Source organism: Squalius cephalus, assembly GCF_949319135.1.
Source record: "Squalius cephalus genome assembly, chromosome: 24".
Taxonomy (NCBI): Eukaryota; Metazoa; Chordata; class Actinopteri; order Cypriniformes; family Leuciscidae; genus Squalius; species Squalius cephalus.
Window position 1 is genome coordinate 22,265,347 of NC_137145.1, and position 20,629 is coordinate 22,285,975.

At 38.6% G+C, this 20,629-nt stretch overlaps 1 protein-coding gene across 8 annotated transcripts in view; it reads right to left on the minus strand.

Moving 5' to 3' along the window:
- The window catches only part of strbp (spermatid perinuclear RNA binding protein), a 92,197-nt gene that overhangs the window by 25,871 nt on the left and 45,697 nt on the right, over positions 1-20,629 (minus strand). For all 8 annotated transcript variants that reach the window (XM_079861393.1, XM_079861391.1, XM_079861394.1 and 5 more), the window contains 4 exons: positions 14,715-14,840; positions 6,945-7,189; positions 6,639-6,828; positions 3,027-3,171 (listed from right to left, as the gene is read on the minus strand). In XM_079861393.1, the coding sequence (XP_079717519.1) occupies positions 3,027-3,171; positions 6,639-6,828; positions 6,945-7,189; positions 14,715-14,717 (583 nt within the window). In that variant the 5' untranslated portion in view covers positions 14,718-14,840. The remainder of the gene's footprint in view (positions 1-3,026; positions 3,172-6,638; positions 6,829-6,944; positions 7,190-14,714; positions 14,841-20,629) is intronic.

The window sequence follows — 20,629 nt, forward strand, 5'->3', positions numbered from 1 at the left end:
AACGAGCCTTACAGTGTAAATTAATCAGCTAATGTATACTTTTGCAATGTTTTCAATACCAAAGCTTTTTAGGTCGGGTAGAATTCGCAATCTGTGACCCAGTTCCTTTGCTGGCTTCCATCGCATTGTTTTCTGCCAACTGGCAACCCGGGGAGTCTAAATACTTTTGTGTAAATTGGCAGTGGGCGGGATAAAACAGATATTCCAACATGGAACGCACATTTCGAAGTAGAATAACTGGCTGTAGCATTGCTTTTCAGAGAAACAAGTATGTGAACTTAATATGTTTGCAGAGATGTAGGAAACATGTTATGGTATTTTTATGGTTTAATACAGTCCGTAAATGTCATGAAATAACATCACAAATGTAAAATATCTTAATGGTCCTAAAAACAGCCTCCATGTTCTTTTTGAAGAATATAGTTTCTTATCTTATATAGTTTCACCCAGTGTGTGAGTGTGAGTGTCATGTGCTGTATGCAAGTGTGTATGTCTGTGCGCGAGCTGATGAGAACTGCCCATTCGGGCCGGTCCTGAGATTGAGCAGTTTCTCAACGGGACAGGGCCCTTGACCTGGTCATGAAAATACGAGGTGCTCTTGTGGTGATCTACAACCCATCGCTCCATCTCTCCGTCCCTCCCTCCCTCCTGACATCTGTCATCCCACACTCCAGGGACAGTGTCCACATCTGACACATCTGTTAGATGGATGAGGTGTGTGCTGGCACAGGTATTGATTCTTCAATCCGGATACATTCTTTCATTTTCCTCCCCCTGCTTCTAACAATCCACATCAAAGAGGATGGTGGTGTGAGCAAACCAATGAGAGTATGTGTGTCAGAGAGAGCGAGATTAAGGCACACTGGCCTTGATGCAGCACAAATGCTATTTTGTGTGGCACTGCTTTCGAAAATTCATACAAAAAAAAAACAATTAGCAGTTGACCAAAATAGTATTTTTTCCCAATGCCGATAGCAATGAATAGAGAGCAGGGTAGTCGATATAAGGCTGAAAATGTAAAACATTTTTTAAACAATATTTACTTTGGAGAATTGAGCATTATTCATTAACAGTGCCAATTTGTATCTGTTATTTGGCGGTGTTGATCATCTCAAAATGGCCAAATATTGGCCAGTATCACTAAACGCAAGTATAAGTTGCATTTTCTGTGCTGCCACTAGGGGTGCTATAAGAGCAGTTCGTTTTTTAACAATCTGAAGCAATAGTTCTTGCAGAGTAAATTGATTTAAGTTGGTTAAATGGTTAACATATCTATAGATAGCTAAATAAATAACTAAAGGTGCAGTCACAAGAGGTCCATTGTCTTTTGTCAATAGTGTAGCGATATATGAAATCACAGCTCACACAGGAGTCACTTTCAAACCAAGCAACTTTCTGTTGGTCAACATGGTGAGTTCAGTTCACTATGTAAAAATCTGCTTGGGAAAAATCTTTCACCCTCATGCAAAACTCTAGATTACGTGGATTCCTATTGAAATGTCTGGATTAATTCACACAAACACTGGCAAATGTGACTGGTCCTTAAGACCGAGACTTTTCTTGCATTTTCTGTGCTTATTTTATTTCAACACAGTGTTCAACACAGTTACCAAGTATACTTCATTACTTAGTAATCAAATTATCATAGTTAAATTCAGCAGAAATCTGTGGTGGTACTTATGGAAGTCCATGAAGGTCGTAACAATAACACATCTAGGTAACTATCACCCTCTTAGGTATTGAGGTTTGCTACTGCCACTGCAACCGAAGAGCACTCAAGCATGTACAACAGGGCTGCAACCTTTTCGTTGGCAAAGCATTTGCATATTTGCATAGAGCGACAGAATGTGTATGACAGTGTGTATGTGTGTGAGTGTGTGTGAAAGAGGCAAGGAGCCTGTGTATGAGGGAGAGAGCGAGAGAGCGAGAGAGAGAAAGAAACAGCCCGTTTCGCACCACTGCAGCTCTAATTGTTATAGCCTAAATGCCATCCTCTAAAGATACAACCGCTTCGGCTGTCAAAGCGGTCAGTCACGGGTCACGGCACCAGAAACTCCAATAACAGACTTCTATCTTGACTTAACTCGTGTTCTGAGCTCAAATGCCTCTGCATCAGGAATTACTGACCCTAAAACCAAATTAGACTTGACATAACGCATTCAATATTAATGTCAAGACTTAAAGAGAGATAAAAAGTGTGGATTAAAGACAGGACGAAAGTGAGTTAAAGGGATAGTTCACCTAAAAAAAAAAAATCATTTACTCACCTCATGCTGTTCCAAACTAACATGACTTACTTTCCTCTATGGACACAAAATAAATTATTTTGTCCATAAAATGAAAGTCAGTGGGGTCCAGTGTAATTTTGGACCCCATTGACTTTCATTATTTGGACTTCAACAGTAATTCTTTTGTGTTTTGCTAAAGAAAGAAAGTCATACAGGTTTGAAATGACATGAAGAGAATTTTAATTTACCAGAGAATTATCAGATGAAAGGCAGGAAAACAACACGACCCCTACCCGAATTGTACCCAAAGTGCACTGGGCTGCTCTTACTGTGCAGGTTGAGTATGTAATATGGATGAAATAATGGATAAACAGTCCCGCCCTGCATTGTTCTTGACTGAATATTCGGCTTCACTTAATAGTGTCCCATTACAGAAGTGTTTCATGTTGTCTCTTATGTCTGTGTCTACTCTCTTACTCTCCTGCCGCTGTTGTTCAGCACCCCCCGTGAGCGGCCCTGCAGGTCAAGAGTCTGACAGCACGCAGACCACTCAACCTGCTGCTGAATCAGCTCTATGTGTGTGTGTGTTGACTATAAGATGAGTCCAGTGGTGTGTGTGCTTTATGTGCATGGCCCTAAGAGAGTTCTGGATGCAGAGTAAGGAAGAGACTAAAGCTCGTTCTTCTAATGGACCATCGCTAAAAATGCACACACGAACATTCATCCATCCCTCCCTCCCCTTCACCTCCTGTTTAGAAAAGAAAAAAGACAGGAAGTAGGTCACATGCAGGCTCAAACCTTGCTCCTCCGTCTCAAGGTCGTCTTTCATCTGCGGGGAGGTGAGCATCACCTTCAGTGTGAGTTTGGGTTCTGTCGTGGTGCAGACCAAGATGGCGGCCTCGGGAATACAGTGCTGTATCTCATACTTCTCTTCTGTCAATTTCTGTAGGGGTCAGAGTTTTAATTCCAAAGGGTCAAAAACATGCAAAATAACCCAGAATGAATGATCATATCTATGGCTTTATAATTGTGTTGTGAACTATTTAAACAGATCATTACATAGAAAAAATTTATTTCTTGCTCTTTTATTTGGAAATGATTTGATGTTTAATATAGACAAGGGGTGTCTCTATATACTGGTATTGACAATAACCATGATAGTAACAAAATGAAAAGTTGATTTCATGTTAAAACTACACGTATCATTATATAGTAACTTCTAATCGCAATTATATTGTTAGAGAATTATTTTGGCCACCATAATCATGTAGAAAAAATGTGTTAATATGACAGTCCCAATGTCGACAAAGTAACTTTTATTTTTCTTCCCGAACCTGTATCACTTACCGACACCAAGCTGCAAAGCTGCCCACATTAAAATTATGTGAAATGTTTAGACAAAATCTAAATAAATAAATAAAAAGTATAATTTCACAAGTCAGGCTTTTATGGCTCATATATTATGATATAGGAGATTATTGAGCTCATACTCGATGAGGAAAAATATTTCCAGAGGCCCAAACTGAGCAAAAATATGCAAATTGGTGCAGTTGCTGATATTTATATGGCCAAAAGGTAAGATGAAATTCTGATTGCTTGTAATATAAATCAGTGGGGTTGTATGTAAATTCAGTGAGAGTATAACAGATTATATATGTTAAAAAAAGTATCTAAATATCACTTGTAACTCTATATCTCCCAATAATATGTTTAGTAAGATGATATTTAAATGCCTAGTTTTATGATCAAAGCTCTGATGTATAATTTTTGATACTCACAAATGTGATTATGGATAATCAAGTAAAAGTTGTTTCAGTCCAGTAAATGTTCATCTTGAAATATAACTAACAATATAAAAGTTATTCCTATGTTTACTTTATCATTAAAGATTTCAGATCAAAAAGACATGTGTACCACCACCTGAAGGGGGACGTATTTACAATTTACTTAACTTGTTAAAAAAGTATGAACTATCAGACGACAGAAGGCTTGTAGTTCATTGTGTACTACAGTCTTTTCAGCAAAGTTTTGCCCAAGGCTTTATAAGGTTAAAAGTGCAGAACACACCTACTGAAAACAAACTGGACAAGAATCTAATGTTTAAGGCTTTTTGTTATCACATGGCCACAGCTGGTCACACCATCACAATGCATTTACAAACCAGACAGCACAGATGCTTACTATAATGTTTAACGTAATCCGGTTTGATGTGGGGAACCGGTTTGTAATCCATTCAATTAATTCCAGCCGCACATTTCCAATCCGTCTGGTCTTTTCATGTAAACCAGAGGATCAATTACATCTCCCAGTCCCACCACAGTGACCCTTGTGTGTGTGTGTGTGTGTGTGTGTGTGTGTGTGTGTGTGTGTGTGTGTGTGTGTGTGTGTGTGTGTGTGTGGTTGGTGGTGGTGGGGGGGGGGGCTGTCCACACACACACACACACACACAGCTGAGACAGGAAATGTGCATGTCTATCTCTCAATCGCTGACTGCTACAGAGAGAAAGAGGAAGAAAGTAAAGAAAGGTAAAGTAGGGGACTGCCGTTCCATTACGAACAGATCCATTATACGGAGAGTTGACCTGCTGGCAGTGCAGTCTGCTTTAATGGGATTTCTGTCTGGATAGGGGGTTCAGACTGGGTCACCGCAGATCTCCCCACCCTCCCGGCCTGTCCTAAGTGTCTAATTAGGGAAACCGGTTGTTGGCAGGTTTAGATTAATTACACATGATGCATATAAATAGAGCAGGTCTGTTTCGTATGTTGCAGCTTTTTTTCTGTATGGAAATCTGCAGTTTCATTTCCCTCAAAACACTTTTGAGTCTACAACCCTGGCAGTGTGATGTGTCGCAAAACAAACTCTTGTGCGATTGCTCTGTTAGTGCGGTTCATTTGAATAAGTGTGAACACTGCCATCTGAACCCTGGTGCCTTCAAACAAGCGGACCGAGACGCTCCAAAAACAGGACAGGATATCACAAGATGTGACCTAAAGAAGACAGAACGCTTAAGAATGCCTGGTTCTTCTCGTCATATAGGAGCTATGTTTAATTTTACTTTTTTGGTTCGATCTTAAAAATGACAGTGTGAATGCTAACTGAACCAGGACTAAATATATCTTTAGTGCTATAAGTCAAACTATAAGTGTAAATACCCTAAAATACATTCAAACATGCAGTCTCCGAAAAAATACAGTCACAAAACATCATACACATTAAACTGAGACTAGCTTGATAGACTGACTTACTGAACTTGTAAAAGTTACATCAAAATATTCTTGTTATGACCATGTAATATCAGTAAACAATATTCTTCAACATAGAAGGGGCAAGAAACCAGAAAGGGACATGACATCTACAGCACTGTTTACATGGAGCAGATTCCTCCCACAGGAATTACATTGGTAATGTAAAACCAAAAGTTCACCTGCATAAACCAGTACTATTATTACAATAGTAATTTTAGATGAAAGGCAGTTATTATAGAGCAAAAATGCACATTTTACATTTTCGCCTTCTGATTTTAAACCCTCTGGGATGTCTTGTCCCATAGAGACTGACCCATTATTGTCCTACAGTCTAAATTAATTACTGAAATTTTTTTTTGACAGAATTTATCTGAGATTGTGTAATTCTAGTATTATTTATATACTATTATGCTATTTATTGTTTATTTTAAATGATAATCTTTTCTAATGTTACGTGCTTTTTATTTAAAATTTTATTAGTTTTTTTATTAGTTTTATGTAGTTATTTTAGTTTTAGCTTTACTAATTTTAGAACTTCAAATTAAACATTTTATTTCATTTAGTTGCCAATGAAACATTTCTAAGTTTTAATCTAAAATTTAAGTTTTATTTCAGCTTTATTTCAATTAATGAAAATGATATGTTTTTTGTTTTAGTTAGCAATAAAAGCACCTTTGAGATTTTTGAGAAAAGAGTAAAAAATAAGTGTTTGTTGTGCAGCAATTTGTGTTTATGTATTGCAAATAATAGAAATTATAGAAGCCGTTACAGTTGCAAATGTTCAGGAGAAATTGCAACAGTATTGCAACAATTGTTTGGTAACATATAATTACAAATCACCTTCACAACCATATTTTAATGAGTGCATTACCACAATACATGCTTCATTATTAGCAAGCAACAAATGCAAATCCAGAGGAAAAAGTGTTCAATTGTAGACAAGCTTCTCTTGTTCTTTGGGGCAAAACTAGTCGCAGTATACCGCAGTGCAGTTTTTTAACAGATGAAATGCAAACAGTCACTTTTTGAGTGTATATTTAGCCACGGCAGATCAAAACTCCACCAGTAAAGGAGGTTGTGAAGGACACTTATCAAGTGTGTATTTTGGTAGCTCATTTGGCTTTTCTGTCAGCAGGTGTGATAAGTGTGAGCATGTGTCGTTACCTCGATCTGCAGCGGGAGGTTGTCACAGACGGTGCACAGCAGTGTCTTGGTGGGTTTCTCTTTGCACATGAGCACCAGCTCCAAGTCCATGTCATCTTTAATCAGGAGGCCTTTGGCCACCAGACCGATCCTCATCACTCCACATAACACCCCTCCTTCACTGGGACCACTGCTACAGCTGCTGCCCTCGCTGAGACAGAACACACAAAATATGACTACCGTCTCTGGATCAGAAAGATTTTTAGCCAATAAATCAACAGCTAACAGATTCTGTCCATTTTCCCAGCATGCACTGGGAACACTCACTTTGTGCTGCCTTCTGGTGATTCGTCGGCGCTGGCCTCTGTCTCCTCCTCCTGTGCGCTGGGTGAATTTGACTGATTTGTTTGGCTGGCTTGAGTTTGGTCCATCCACTCAGACACATGTTTCAGGGCGCACTCCACAGTGGAGACGAGGCTCTGCACCGCCTCCAGGACCTCAGAGGAAGGGTAGATGGTGGAGTGCTTAGCCATGACATGACGGTCATCGTTCCCGAACGACCGAATGGACCTCTGACGGAGAGAGAAAAAACTCATTAGCTTGAAAAATAAACATAGTAAGAAACAATACATAACGCCGAGAAGTTGTAGATGCAAAAACTGTGCACATACCAATAAAGCATTTATTCAGCTGTGGACACGTTGGGCCCTATTTGTACCATCCAAGCGAATGGTCTAAAGCGCACGGCGCAAGTGCACTTAGGGCGTGTCCGAATCCACTTTTGCTAGCTTAACGACGGAAAAAACGGTTGGCGCGTTCGACACATGTTCTAAAATTCTCTTAATGAATAATGGGTGTGTTGTGGGTGTAAAGTGCAATAAAACAATCAGAGTCTCATCTCCCATTTCCTTATAAAGCCAGTTGCGCTCGCGCCATGGCGGATTGCTATTTACATGCGGAATTTGCAAGCGGAAAAACTGAACGATTCTCTAGCGAGAAAACAGATCTGCACGTGCGTGAGGTTAAAGCTCAAGCAGATCATCTACGGGACAAGCCGGATTCCACCATATCTTTATGTACACAATATGAATCTTTTACATTGTAATCCTTTTATTTTTAATATTGGGCATGTTTGTGTGCTGCTGCGCGTATCTGTGTGTGTAATAAGCAGAGTGTACACGCGTCATGCACCCGCCTATTGGCACAGAATACCTAAGGCGCTCTTTAAATAAATAAAAAATACTGCAGTTAAAATTTCAGTTGCCTCAAAATAACACGCCAACAATGCGCCTGAACACACCTTGTTTTCAAACCAGCAGCCCATGGGCATACAAATGGGAACCAACGCATTTGCTATTTGGTGCAGGACAAATGATAACTGCGTCAGGCTGAAGCTAGCAGAAAACACTTGTGTCGCGAGCATATGATAGGGCCCGTTATGTCTCAGGAGTTAATTTTTATAAAAACTAAGACTTTTTATGTGAAGGTCACAAAACAAATCAAACAAACTCTAAGTCCTCTAAGTCCAATCAAACTCTGTCTCTAAGTCCACAGGACAAAAGTACCCGTAGTTGAAGAAACAACTAGATAGCAGTAACACTGATAAAGATGCGTTACACGCACCTACACACACACCACTATGTTAACAACTTCAGAAGATCACCTTGGCTGACTTCTTCAATTTATCTTCTAAAGTAAAGTGTGCGTGAGACAGACGTGCAAGGTTAGAGCGAAGCGTTTAGCGGCAGATTAAACTTTAATCAATCAAACTCACCTCTGCTTGCCTTCATGGCAAAACATACGTTTATGGAAGTAACATCTACAGAGCTTACAGAAAGAGGTTCACATATGTGTGTCTGAAGCCGTGTCTCACACCCGACTCACCGGGAACACTCCATCAGACACGGATGTGCTGTATTAACCCATGTCTGCAGGTGTCAGTGTGTTCTACATCATCCTCACGGGTGGAAATCAATTTGAGCTCAGTGACAGTCACCCAACAACCTCTTCTAATCAGACATGAAGCCCTCCTGCTCCCACTTACCCACAATCCTACACTCTTTCATCAACCACTGTCTCTCACCTTCAGTCAGTCTCATGTAATGTCGTCCACTTCGTGACTAGATCTAATAACCAACAAATTCTCAATTCCTGCATTAGAATTCAGGGAGACGCTTCTCAGCTGGCAGGACGTGACCAAAAAATGGGGCTAAAAGTGGTGAAATAATGCTAAATGTATAATAACCACATATAACCATATATATACACACACATATGCGTGTGTGCGTGCGTACGAGGGAGATAACCCACAGTAGATGTGCATTAAACTATTTTAATGCATGGCATGGAGGCAAATAACCACCCGACTTAAAGTGGAGTGCATTTTAAAATAGTTTAATGCTCAGCTAGCTGTGGATTATCCCGCTTACACCATGGTCATTTGCCAGCATTGACAAGTTAAAGCTGTTATTGATGTTTGCTGCACAATATTTGACCGAAAGGGTAAAAATTCTTCTGTGTGTGCGCAGCGTGATCTATGATCTCGGTGTTCAAGTGGGGTGTGTGTGCGCACTTGATTAAACTGACTGGAACTACCTATGCATTAAACAATTTTCTTGCACACCTTCCAGCCAAATAGAATCGAGTATTCAGACAGACCATGATATATTCTAATTGGCTGGAAGGTGCCCAATAAAACCATTTAATGCACAGGTAGTATCTTTTTGCCATCAAAGCAGCGCTTTTGTAACAAATTCAAGACAATTACAAGCCTTTAACAACCAATTTAAAGACAATTACAATAAAAAAGAAAATTGTGCAAAAACAGATTATGTTATTTAGCTTATTGATTTTTTTGGAGAGCTGTGCATTCTTGGATTCAGTATGGGCTATTTTTTTTTCTTTTCTTTTAAATTGGTACGTCCATCTTTGGCCACTGCTTTGCATGTTTTATTAGCATTTTTGTAAAATGTGCATTGTGTTTTTGTCAGGCTATAAAAAATTGGTTGTTAGAGGAAAGCAGTTTAAATGAAAGAAGTCTCATTCTCACCGAGACTGCATTTATTTGATTAAAAAAAAATAGAGTAAAAAAACGTAATATTGTGAAATATTACAATTTAAAATACATGTTTTCTATTTGAATATATTAAAAAGTAATTTATTCCTGTGAATTTTCAGCATCATTACTCCAGTCTTCAGTGTCACATGATCCTTCACAAATCATTCAAAGATTTGATGCTTGAGAAACATTTCTGATTATAATTACCATCAATGCTGAAAAAACAGCTGCACAATTTTTGTGGAAGCCATGACACAGGATTTTTTTGATGAATAGAAAGTAGAAAATTAGATGAATTTCATGGTATTTCATGTTTCAAGTGGTTTACCTGCTAACATTTTTTATGCACCTCTTTCATATGATCAAATTATCTGGCAAACCAACAAGGATAATATAAAAAAATAAAGAATTTTCAGATTTTTGCGCATTGAGAGCTAGTCTCTGCATGCAGCAAAATGCGACGACGAAAAAAAAAAAAAAGGGAAATAAAAAGGTAGGTGTGCACTACCAGTCATTTCTTTCATCAATTCATTCATCATCCTTCACAGCACTGAATCTCAATGATATCAGCTCTATTCAACACGAGTTCCATTCCCTAATCCCGTCATTTTCATTCTGTCGCTCTTCCTGCACCATTTCTACATTCGACAGCAGACTTGCTCAATAGCGTATCAAAGCTCATATCAGCGCTACTGCAGTCCCGGGGGGGGGGGTGTGACCTTTCACAGAATATACACATAAAAACGACACGACGCATCCATCTTCTGAACGCCAGCTGTTGTTTAACTAGCAAGAAAAGAAATACAAGAATCATTTGTTTCAATCGGAATTCACAGAGTGACATTTTTACACTGGAGGCTTCAACAAGACAGTCGGGCTTGTTTGTCGAGTGCGAGGCATTGATGGTTGAAGGCTGCAACCTTTAATGGAGTTGATCAATTACTGTGATGCAGAGTGAACACTTTGACACTGCTATACAAACTACACGTGTTTGAGAACATTAAAGCAGCCTTGGTGAGCATGTGTCTTTCAGCATCTGCAGCAGTGGGTGGCTGAGGTATAAAGATGCATATCTGTGCGTGTGCGTTACCGGCTGTGACAGCGGCCTCTCGGTGGCATCAGGCCAGTATTTAACAGGGTTTATGAGGCGCTCCTAATGGCTGCCTGCGAGTGGCCGTAAAACATACTGGGAAGTGTAAAAGAGTGTAAAATAGCTAAGGAGGAGCAGAGAGCACTGCATCTTAATCACACATCATACCGAAGAGAGGGAAAGGATGGATAAGGATAGAAAGACGCTTAGTACGTACAAGCTGTGCACAGAATAATGGTTACATACAGTATTACAACAGTGTTGGTATCTTCAACTACCTTGTAAAACACATTGGGCTGCAATGAAAAAAGGTGCAGTAAGCGATTTCTGAGAAACACTGTTGATATTTTAAAAAAAAATCAACTTAAACAAACACACCCCTCCCTTCATTGCGCCGCCCCCAAAAATACATGAACATGCAATAGACCTTATTCAGAGCAGCGCCATGCCCGGTATGAAAGCAAGGCTGTGAGGGATAGACTTACCGTATTTTTAATGGCATCCGCTGTATAAAGGTTCTAGATCACATTAATTTTCCACAGCTCATTATGTCGGGGATTTTTTGACAACTGAAATTTCTCGGAAAGATATTTTTGCAGTGTTTTGTCAGCAGAACAATTGTCCAAAAACACATTAAATAACAGTACAACCCACTGACGAGATGTATGTCTATCCCTCACAGCCTCGCTTTCATTCCCGTCATTCCCGTCAAGAATGGCGCTGCTGTGAAAAAGGTCTATGCAAGGGTGGATGTCTCTTTATCATAGCTGAAGAGAAGCAAAATAATGCTTCATGAAACAAAGCGAAGATGACAAGCATTGCTGCCATGTGATTAGATATTTGTGTTAATGAGCAGTTGAACAGGTGTACCTAATAAAGTGCCAATTATCGCTAAAAAGAATTTACATTAGAAAGATTCTGAAAGTCATTTCATGTCCGTTGTTTCGTACAGAATTGCAAAATGTCATTTTTATTGTAATTTGTAACCAAACATTCTTAAAACTAAACAAAACCCAAGATTCTTAAACTAATCAGAGGCTAAACTCAGAATAGCATAATAGTATACTAGGGCTGGGTATTGACACAAATTTCACAATTCGATTCGATTTCGATTCAATTCAATTCAATTCAATTCAATATTGATTAATTTGGATATCAGGTACAATACATGGCAAATTTTCTCAAGGAAAACAAATCTCTTAACTAATGCTGTAAACTATGGGAGTCAGTTGTAGCCTACAGGCTTCATTAGCCTACTATAATATTGAAGGTACAAATTAACTGATTTGTATACAAACACTTAAATTACACTTTTATTTATTTTTATAATAATAAAGTTATATAAAATATAAACATTTAAATGGTGGCTGTCATAAAAACCTGCCAGATTTATTCAAACATGCATTCAAAATTGAAGAACATTAAAAATTATAATGAATGTGTAATAAGGTGCATATATTTAGCAAAATGCTCCTCTCTAGAGTAAATTTTTCTAGCTGACTAACGAGTTTATGGTATAGGATATGGTTTTTCTGAGGTAAATGTGACGCTACATGACATTGTTTACAAGCTGATTTACTGACGTCTTTCGCGCTGTAACTGGTATTATTAAGGCGGAAGAGAAGATCATGTGCTGCTGCTTCTCTTGAGCTGAGCTGTGCCAGAGCGATCTCACGCCACAGCGGTATTTATGTTTTTGAATTTCGGAAGAAAATGGACGTAATTTGAAATCTGAGACTTTGTTTCATATCAGTAGTAACAAAGCACAAAGATTATTGCGATTTATTGGATGGGATGCGCTACAATGATACATTCATTCATCAACGGAAAACAGGATGACTAATCGATTCTTGGGATTTAAGAATCGATATCGGTTTGTAGTATACTATTCTACAGCCCTATAGTATACTATTCTACAAACAAACAGAAAAATCGGAATATCACAGAGCAAGATATTATTTCATTCTTAGCAGACCAAATTATGGCAAAAATTCCAAAAGGAATCCTGTACACATTAATTTGTATGTATTTGTGGAACCTGGGGGCAGAGTAAGAAAGAGACAACAAAGCATGCATGTGTGTGTGTGTGTGTGTGTGTGTGTGTGTGTGTGTGTGTGTGTGTGTGTGTGTGTGTGTGTGTGTGTGTGTGTGTGTGTGTGTGTGTGTGTGTGTGTGTGAGTGTGAGTGTGAGTGTGAGAGAGAGAGAGAGAGAGAGAGAGAGAGAGAGAGAGAGAGAGAGAGAGAGAGAATCAAGTATAATCAAGCAAAGGAGAGTTTCATCAAACCACTGGATTAACAAATGGCACACTGGGGACACATTCAGATAAACCGATCTCAATCGGATGGAGTAAGATGGACAAATGCATGCACATAGAAGGATAAAGCCCATTAAAACTGAAGGGGAAATGTACATTTTGCATGGTTTATTTATTAAAAATGTCACTGTTATAGTGCAGTTTTTATTGTAGCAATGTCTATTTATGGCTCCTGCTCTGCCTATCAGCTGGAATAGATAACCGCAAAAGGGCACTGGCATGTTGTGTCATCTCCGTGTGTATTTTGAGGTCAGTGTTCAGTAATAAATTAATTACACATCCCTAATTAAAATGTCTTCCAGTCAGGCAATGATCTGCAAAGCTCTGTGGCCACTTATTATAGACTTATAGGCATAGACTTGAGCTAAACACAAAAAGCTGTTGACTGATGCAGGTCTTCTTGATGAGTGAGAGAGTGTATGTGTGTGTGGTGAGATTGACACAAACAGACTGTGACAGTGTGCGTGAGCAGCTTTCTGATGCCCAAATTGTGTAAATCTCAAGCGGCCCCAGAACATAGACCTGGAGAATGCCGCTTTAAAAATGTATACACACACACACACACACAACTTGACAGACAAGCAAGCAATTTATGCTTTGTATAGATGGTCTATTTGTAACATGTTGATTAGCACTGAAAATAATTTTGATTACATTCTAATTTTCAGTTTAAAAACATGGTAACAAAGCCACATACAATGGAAGTAGAGGGCTTAAAAAGCTAAAATGAGAAGTTTGCATTTTTGTTAAAGCACTTAAATTCTTCCCTAAAATTAATTTTATTTAGGCTTTAAAGTGGTCATCACCGAAGTAATTCTAGCTTGTAAAAGGTAAAAGGCTATTTTCTTATTCTTGCACATTTTTTGAAAGTTGTTTACATGCAGAACCTTTCTATAAGCCAGAAACACAATACGCAATTGTGCATTTATTTTCAGACTGCCATTAGCTTTACAAAATAGAGCTTTTTTTAATGTTCTGAAAGTCAATTTCTTTGAGACAGTGTAGGGTCAAGCTGACGCACAGCCAGTGTATGTGTTAGTGAATTTTCTCTGTGTGTGTGTGTCGGTGTGTGTTCTGCCACTTTGGCCACAGCTTGACAGGAAGTCGAGTGAAACCAGGAAGGTCACCTCGTTATGTGCACAATAAATCAATACAGATACAGAATCAAAAGACACAGAAAGCTGCTAGAATGAAAGCAGTGGGAAGCGCTTGGGTGTGTATGAGTGTATGCGCTTGCGTGTGCATATCCAAGGTCACCCCGGCTGCGGCGGCCAAGCTGGGTTAGCATTAGAGCTCACGCTAGCAGGGCGCTCATTACGTTGGGTTATTTATGAACCTCCCCCCCAACTCTCAGACTTTAATAATTCAAACAGCACAGCCCTACTCTCCCATGAGACCCTGCTTCCACAAGCCGGAGGTGAGGCCCATTAATCAAACGCTGATCTCCTCCCCCCTTTTCTCTCTTTCTCTCAAGCTCCCCATCACATTTTCTCGATCACATCTTAACTCGTTTTAGATTAGAGCGGTTTGGACAGAAACACGTGTAAGGGAGATTTCGTAATTTAGACATCAACCTTGTACGAACAAAACCGTGATACTCAATCAGTCACACAAACAGAAGATGAGGGGTTTACCATGGCGGCTGGAGGGCTGTAGGCGCGGTGTGTCCGTGAACGTGTGTGTGCGAGCGGTGGAGATGGGGGTCTCAGGACGCCCTCTCCTCATGCGCTCGCCTCTCTGCCCACCCCGCTGCACCAAACCTGAGAGACAGACAGAGAACAACATTAATTACACCATTCCGGCATGTATTCGGTACATTTTTCTTGTTAGCACTGCAACAGTGTCAGTGGCACAAGATGGAAAAACAGCACTGTAATCAAGGGGACTAAATGTGTAGCATCACAAACCCTCACACACTCTTCCCTCAGGAGGTATCAGTGACTCTTTGTTTGAAAATGAGCAATGCAGTATATGAATGTTATACATATTTCATGATCTGGGTGTTGCTGCACAACTGAGATGCGGCCCATTGTTCCGCTTGTTTATTTCCCGACACAGGGAGGTTTTAGAATGTATACTTGTTTTATTGAGCACTTATCCGGGTATGTTTATCAGGGTTATCTCACAAAGTGCTTCCACTGCTCAAGATAAACATGACTATAAGTGAAACTCACCTGACTGCAGAGAACACACAGACCAGAATCGTTTTGAGTGCTGGCAATAATCATAATTTGTGGATCAAACACTGAACTACTGTACTTTTTTTTTTTACCTCACTTAATCCCTTCTTATCTGGCCAAATCTTCCCTGTATTAATGCAATTTCCCTGGAATATAATTTCATTCTCTGGATTATGGCTTTCAGAGCTGAACAGATGTACTCTCAAAAAAACAATTTCAGGCCAAAAATGTAAAAAAAAAAAAAAAAACACTGTGAGGGGGATTGAGCTGATCTCAGTCATATTTCAATGCTAAAGAAACAAACTCATTACATCATACGTAACCAGATATTAGTGTCTCTACATTTTGCAAATGGGCTGTTGGCTGATAGTCCACTGGGAATTTCAAAACAGTGAGTGCACAAAAAAAGTGTCCATTCCTGAGCACCGTCCTGAATGTCAGAAATGACAAATGGGACACCTGGGAGCAAAGACCATAAGCCAATATCAAGTGTGCCATTTGGGACAGGGCCACATGCTAGGATTATTTCCATGCTCTGGTCAATGCATATAATATAAAACGTTCTCACCTAATGGACATTACCCAATAATCCATAACCAAGATAATGTTAAACAGGAAGAAACAGTGTTGTCTAATAAGCCACAGCTTATCTCCCAAGTCCCTTTATACTCAAAACCTCTAGGTTTGACATCCTTTTAAGAGATGAACAACTGTATCTCACGAGGGACCCTACGCCGCTGCCAATAGCGTAATTACGCTCAAATGCAGCCCTGCAGATCTTCTGTAATAATGTTCAGTGGAGTGTGTCCACACAGAGACATTCACAGTCTGCTCGCTGGCGTCCCTGCTGTCACTGCCTCGTTATCAGCGGTACAATCTGCTGAAAACACACCACGTATCAGACCTTTCAGAGAGATCATTAGCCCAGACAGAACTAACTGACGAACATTTAAAAAAGAAATCACTAGACTGATCATCAAATGCCACACAATACAGTCTAGTTACATATATAATTTTAAGATGGATTACAATATACAAGTAGGTTTTTACATTTGGTTTACCTAAAAAAACCTACAAACTCACAATGTTCAATATACTGACTTTGATTATTTACTATACTTTATTCTGTCTGGCAGAATAACAATGTTCTTGAATAATCTTCATTGGTGGGCTTTCTCAGAAGATATTGATAATTAATTAATCACCATTGCATGCAATTAAATTAAATGTTTTCATCAACTGATGACCCTAATCATAATTCTGTTAAAAGCTCCCAAAATAACATAGAAACTGCAATGTGTTAATATGGGTCAAATAATAGTGGCCAAAATATAGAAAAAAAAGGAAAATCTTTATATGCTAAGTTCTATGAAATATAGGCTACTCTTTGCATTCATGTTTGTTTCATATGGTTTAAAATTATATATTTTTATGCCATTTTCAACAAAAGACATTTAACGACTATAAAAATATCACGTGGTTTATCAATCAGGTAAACAACATATTTTCCTTACATTTTGAATATATGAGTGTACGTACACATCTTAATTATTTTCGATTTTTAAAAAAATATATATACTGTATTATTCAAGGTTTTGTTTTTTCTTTTTAAAAATCTAAATTAAATCAAATATTTTTAGGGAGCCACAGAGAATAAATGAATGCATCCGAGGAATTTTATTCATCAAGCTGAGGTTCAACATACTCATCATTGAAAAAAGCAGGAGATCATTGATTACCATGCAACTAGAGTGGTCAAATTATGAAAATACATTTAACACTTATATTTCACCACGAACAAGTAAAAATGCACACACATCCTCAAACAAATAAGTGAAAAGAGATAAGCCTTCCGCAACACTGCCCCCTTCACCGACCTTCCCCTTCACCTTCTTTCTGACTGATGTCAATCCTTTAATCATTTTTTGGTTCCCTCTAGCAGTTTTAGATAATAGAGGTATTAGAAAAGCAAGAGTGGGATGTTGGGTTTAACTGGATTCTGTCACCAGGACAGTCTGGCCTTCCTGAAGACAGCCAGCGGCGACATTACTGCCCTGCAAACAATTACAGTCTCACTTTGTTGCAGAATAATAGGGCAAACAAACTAGTTCACGCCCTCCAAATCCCTGCCAGACTTTAAACTAAAATAGCGAGCCTTACCGTCCCTTATTCGCCAACGTTTTCAATAAAGTATCAAGATTTTAGCTTTTTAACATTAACAGTTCTAGTTTGATATGCAGAATAAAAAAATAAAAAAATAACGACTTTATTCAACTATTGATTTTCTTCTGTGTGGGCCTCTGACGTGAGTTCACGAGAGCGCCACAACACATACGCGAGAACTGAGAAGATGACGGAGATGGGTCTCGATGTAGTGTTTAAAATGGTTCTAAAGTGTGCACTTCCTGGATGTCCGAATCGTGAGAAACCAACGAGAAAATGTAAAAGTGCCTTACCAATGCCGCAAAATGAATGGCTTACCTTTCACACTTTCCAATCAAATGATCGTGAGCGTCATCTTTAATAGGCGCATATCCAAGTGTTTGTGCGGAAGCTAAATTAGCACTTACTGCTGGATGTGTTTAAGCTAATGCGCATTTCTCTCTATAGGCACATCCCCTATAAGCCTACTGCAGAGATGAGAGTCAGCGTCACCCTCATCTTTGCAGCCAACACTAACTCAGAAAACACTAGCTTATTAATAAATAGTTAAATGTTCAGTCTCCTTGCTGTTTTTTCCGACACATTCATAATCATTGCTTTTGCCGGTGCAAAGCGCTTAATTTATATTTTAAAGCACATTAAGATTTCTTTTTTCTCTGTAATGTTACAATGTCATATAATATTCTTTCTCAGCCCTGAAACTGAAACCATTTTCCGATGCACTCTCCAAGTAGCCTATATATTTAAGTAATAAAATTAACATCATAACCATTCAACTACTTGACTAATGTATTAAATGAGTGACTAATAGTCAACTAGAAACATCTTTAGTGAGGGGCAGCCCTACAAAAAAATGAAAAGTGCACAGGTTAACATTGGCTATAGCATATCAAGTAGAAATGTATAGATATACAGAGGTACCCATAGAACAAATTTAACAAATCTGAGATATGAGTTCAACATTTTTTACTCAAACTCATAATTGGTTGTTTTTTAAACTTGCAAACAATATTTCCAATCGTGCTCTAATTTTGATTTGATAAAGAGTTCAAATATTAATGAAATGTTTTTATTTAGGAGTCAGCTCCTTTGAAGATGCTTGTACAAAAATACGACCCTTAAAACAGAATAGATGGCACAGCACATTCGGAAACAGAACCCCTTATTGTGATTCATTGAAAATGTGCAGTTCTTTTGCATACTTTAATTAGTGGCAAACCTCATTAAACCACATCAATCCACCTGAGACTTGAGACAACAGGGAGCTAGAAAGGAACGACATTGTTTTCGACTACCAAGCCGAAGACAGAAAGAGGTTTCGTGAGGGGAGTGGGTGAAGAGGGTTACTACTATCATGTCTTTGCCCCCAGTGCTACTAATTACATGCATTCATTTTCTTTTATTCTTCTCAGTGTTTTGAGGAAAACTGTTAATTTCTCCTCTAGGGTAATCAACTGAGCTGGCATTAATGAGAGGGACTTTCAATCTGAGCCTAGTTGACGTTTTCTGTACTAGTTTGGCATTTATTTCCTGCCGAAAACCTTCTAAAATTTCAAAATGAGGTTGTTGATTTTTGTTTCCTCATTACAAACACCTCATCAGATTCCTCTAAGGAAAAGAATTCTGGCGGATGGCATCTCATTAGTATGAGGTTGCCAGATCAGCGACACACTTCTCTGCACACTGAGTATTGGACGGACACTTAATGAATCTTACACAAGGCAAACCACACCTGCTCCCACTCAGAGCAACTAGAAACGACTTGGGCACTGGTTAGGGTGTGTGCGATAAACACATGTTAATTGTGTTGCTCCAAACATACAAACCATCCGTCTGGGAATGCCGTGTTATCCTAATGTTATTTCCAACTCGAACTGCAACCCATGTAAATACAAGTTATGTTTAGGTGAGTGGTGGGTTATTTTCACAGCTAAATATGGGGGCCGGTGTTGACGCCCGGATGAGTTTAAATACCACTGCTCATCAAAATGTTTACTTCAGAGCCATTTTAACCTCTTTGACTAAGTCTATTAATGGTAATCTCAACATACCCCATATATTAAGAATGTTTACTGAAGGAAATCATTCCAAACTCACGCACATACTTGAGTATTCCCTCAGTAGTGTTTTCGGGAGGAAGTGCCTGGACTCAAATCTGCCGACTGACACGCTGAGCGAGCGCCGTCTTACACACACCCAAACAGAAGCACACGTGAATGCACATGCCCAGAAAGACAATGCACTTTAGGATGCCCTTCTCATGAAACTTCCTGAACTCTATCCGAATTCCAAGGTTTCTAGATGTTGCTGAATAATTCATTACTATGAGGAGTTTCATTTATAATTATGAAGTAGTCAAACCTGCGAACGTTTCTATTCTTATGCTCAACAATGAGACATTCTGAAAGAGAAAAAAAATCAGACAGATGAAAGAGAAAAGTATTTTGTTCTTTACATATTCTAACCTTCAGCAAACATTCTTACAAGAGAGCTGTCATGAGTTACCAGGGAAAGAAATTGGCAGGGCGGGGGTGTCAATGTGGATCTAAGATAAAGCCTTGTTTAAAATGCATGTACCTTTTAGTTCTTAGAAATGTAATCTTTGTATTCAAGTTACATAAGGTTTTGAAAATGTTATGTAGTGTAACAAAGTAAAACAAATTAGTTTAGAATATTTCTATTATTTAAAAAAAAAATACACCTTGAATACTGTGCGTGTACACACAAAGAGAGTTCGACAAAGATACAAACAATTTTTTACAGCTCAAACTCAACTAGATAAAGTACAAAGTAAATTTAAGCTAAAGTTGTGAAATTCACAATTGTGAATTTTTTTTCTAATCATGCTCTAATTTTGTGTTATGAAAAAAAAAGTGTTTTTTTATATTATTTAAATGTTTGTATTTAGGACATAAAATATTTGATAGTAAGACAAAGGAGTCAGCCACAGCCAATATAATTTCCACAACCGTCATTTCCATCACAAAATGCTATTAAACAAAATACTGCACATCATTTGAGATGCTGGAAATGACACTGTGGTCAGAATTTATTACTTTCAGAAAATGTTTCAAAAGTAATGTTTGAAATGGCCAAAAGTGCTCAGTTGAAGAATAACCAAATTACATTCATTTAGTCAAAGTAGAAATGGCCCCTTTTAAGACGTTAATCAGATGCTTGTACAAAAATATGATTCTTAAAACAGA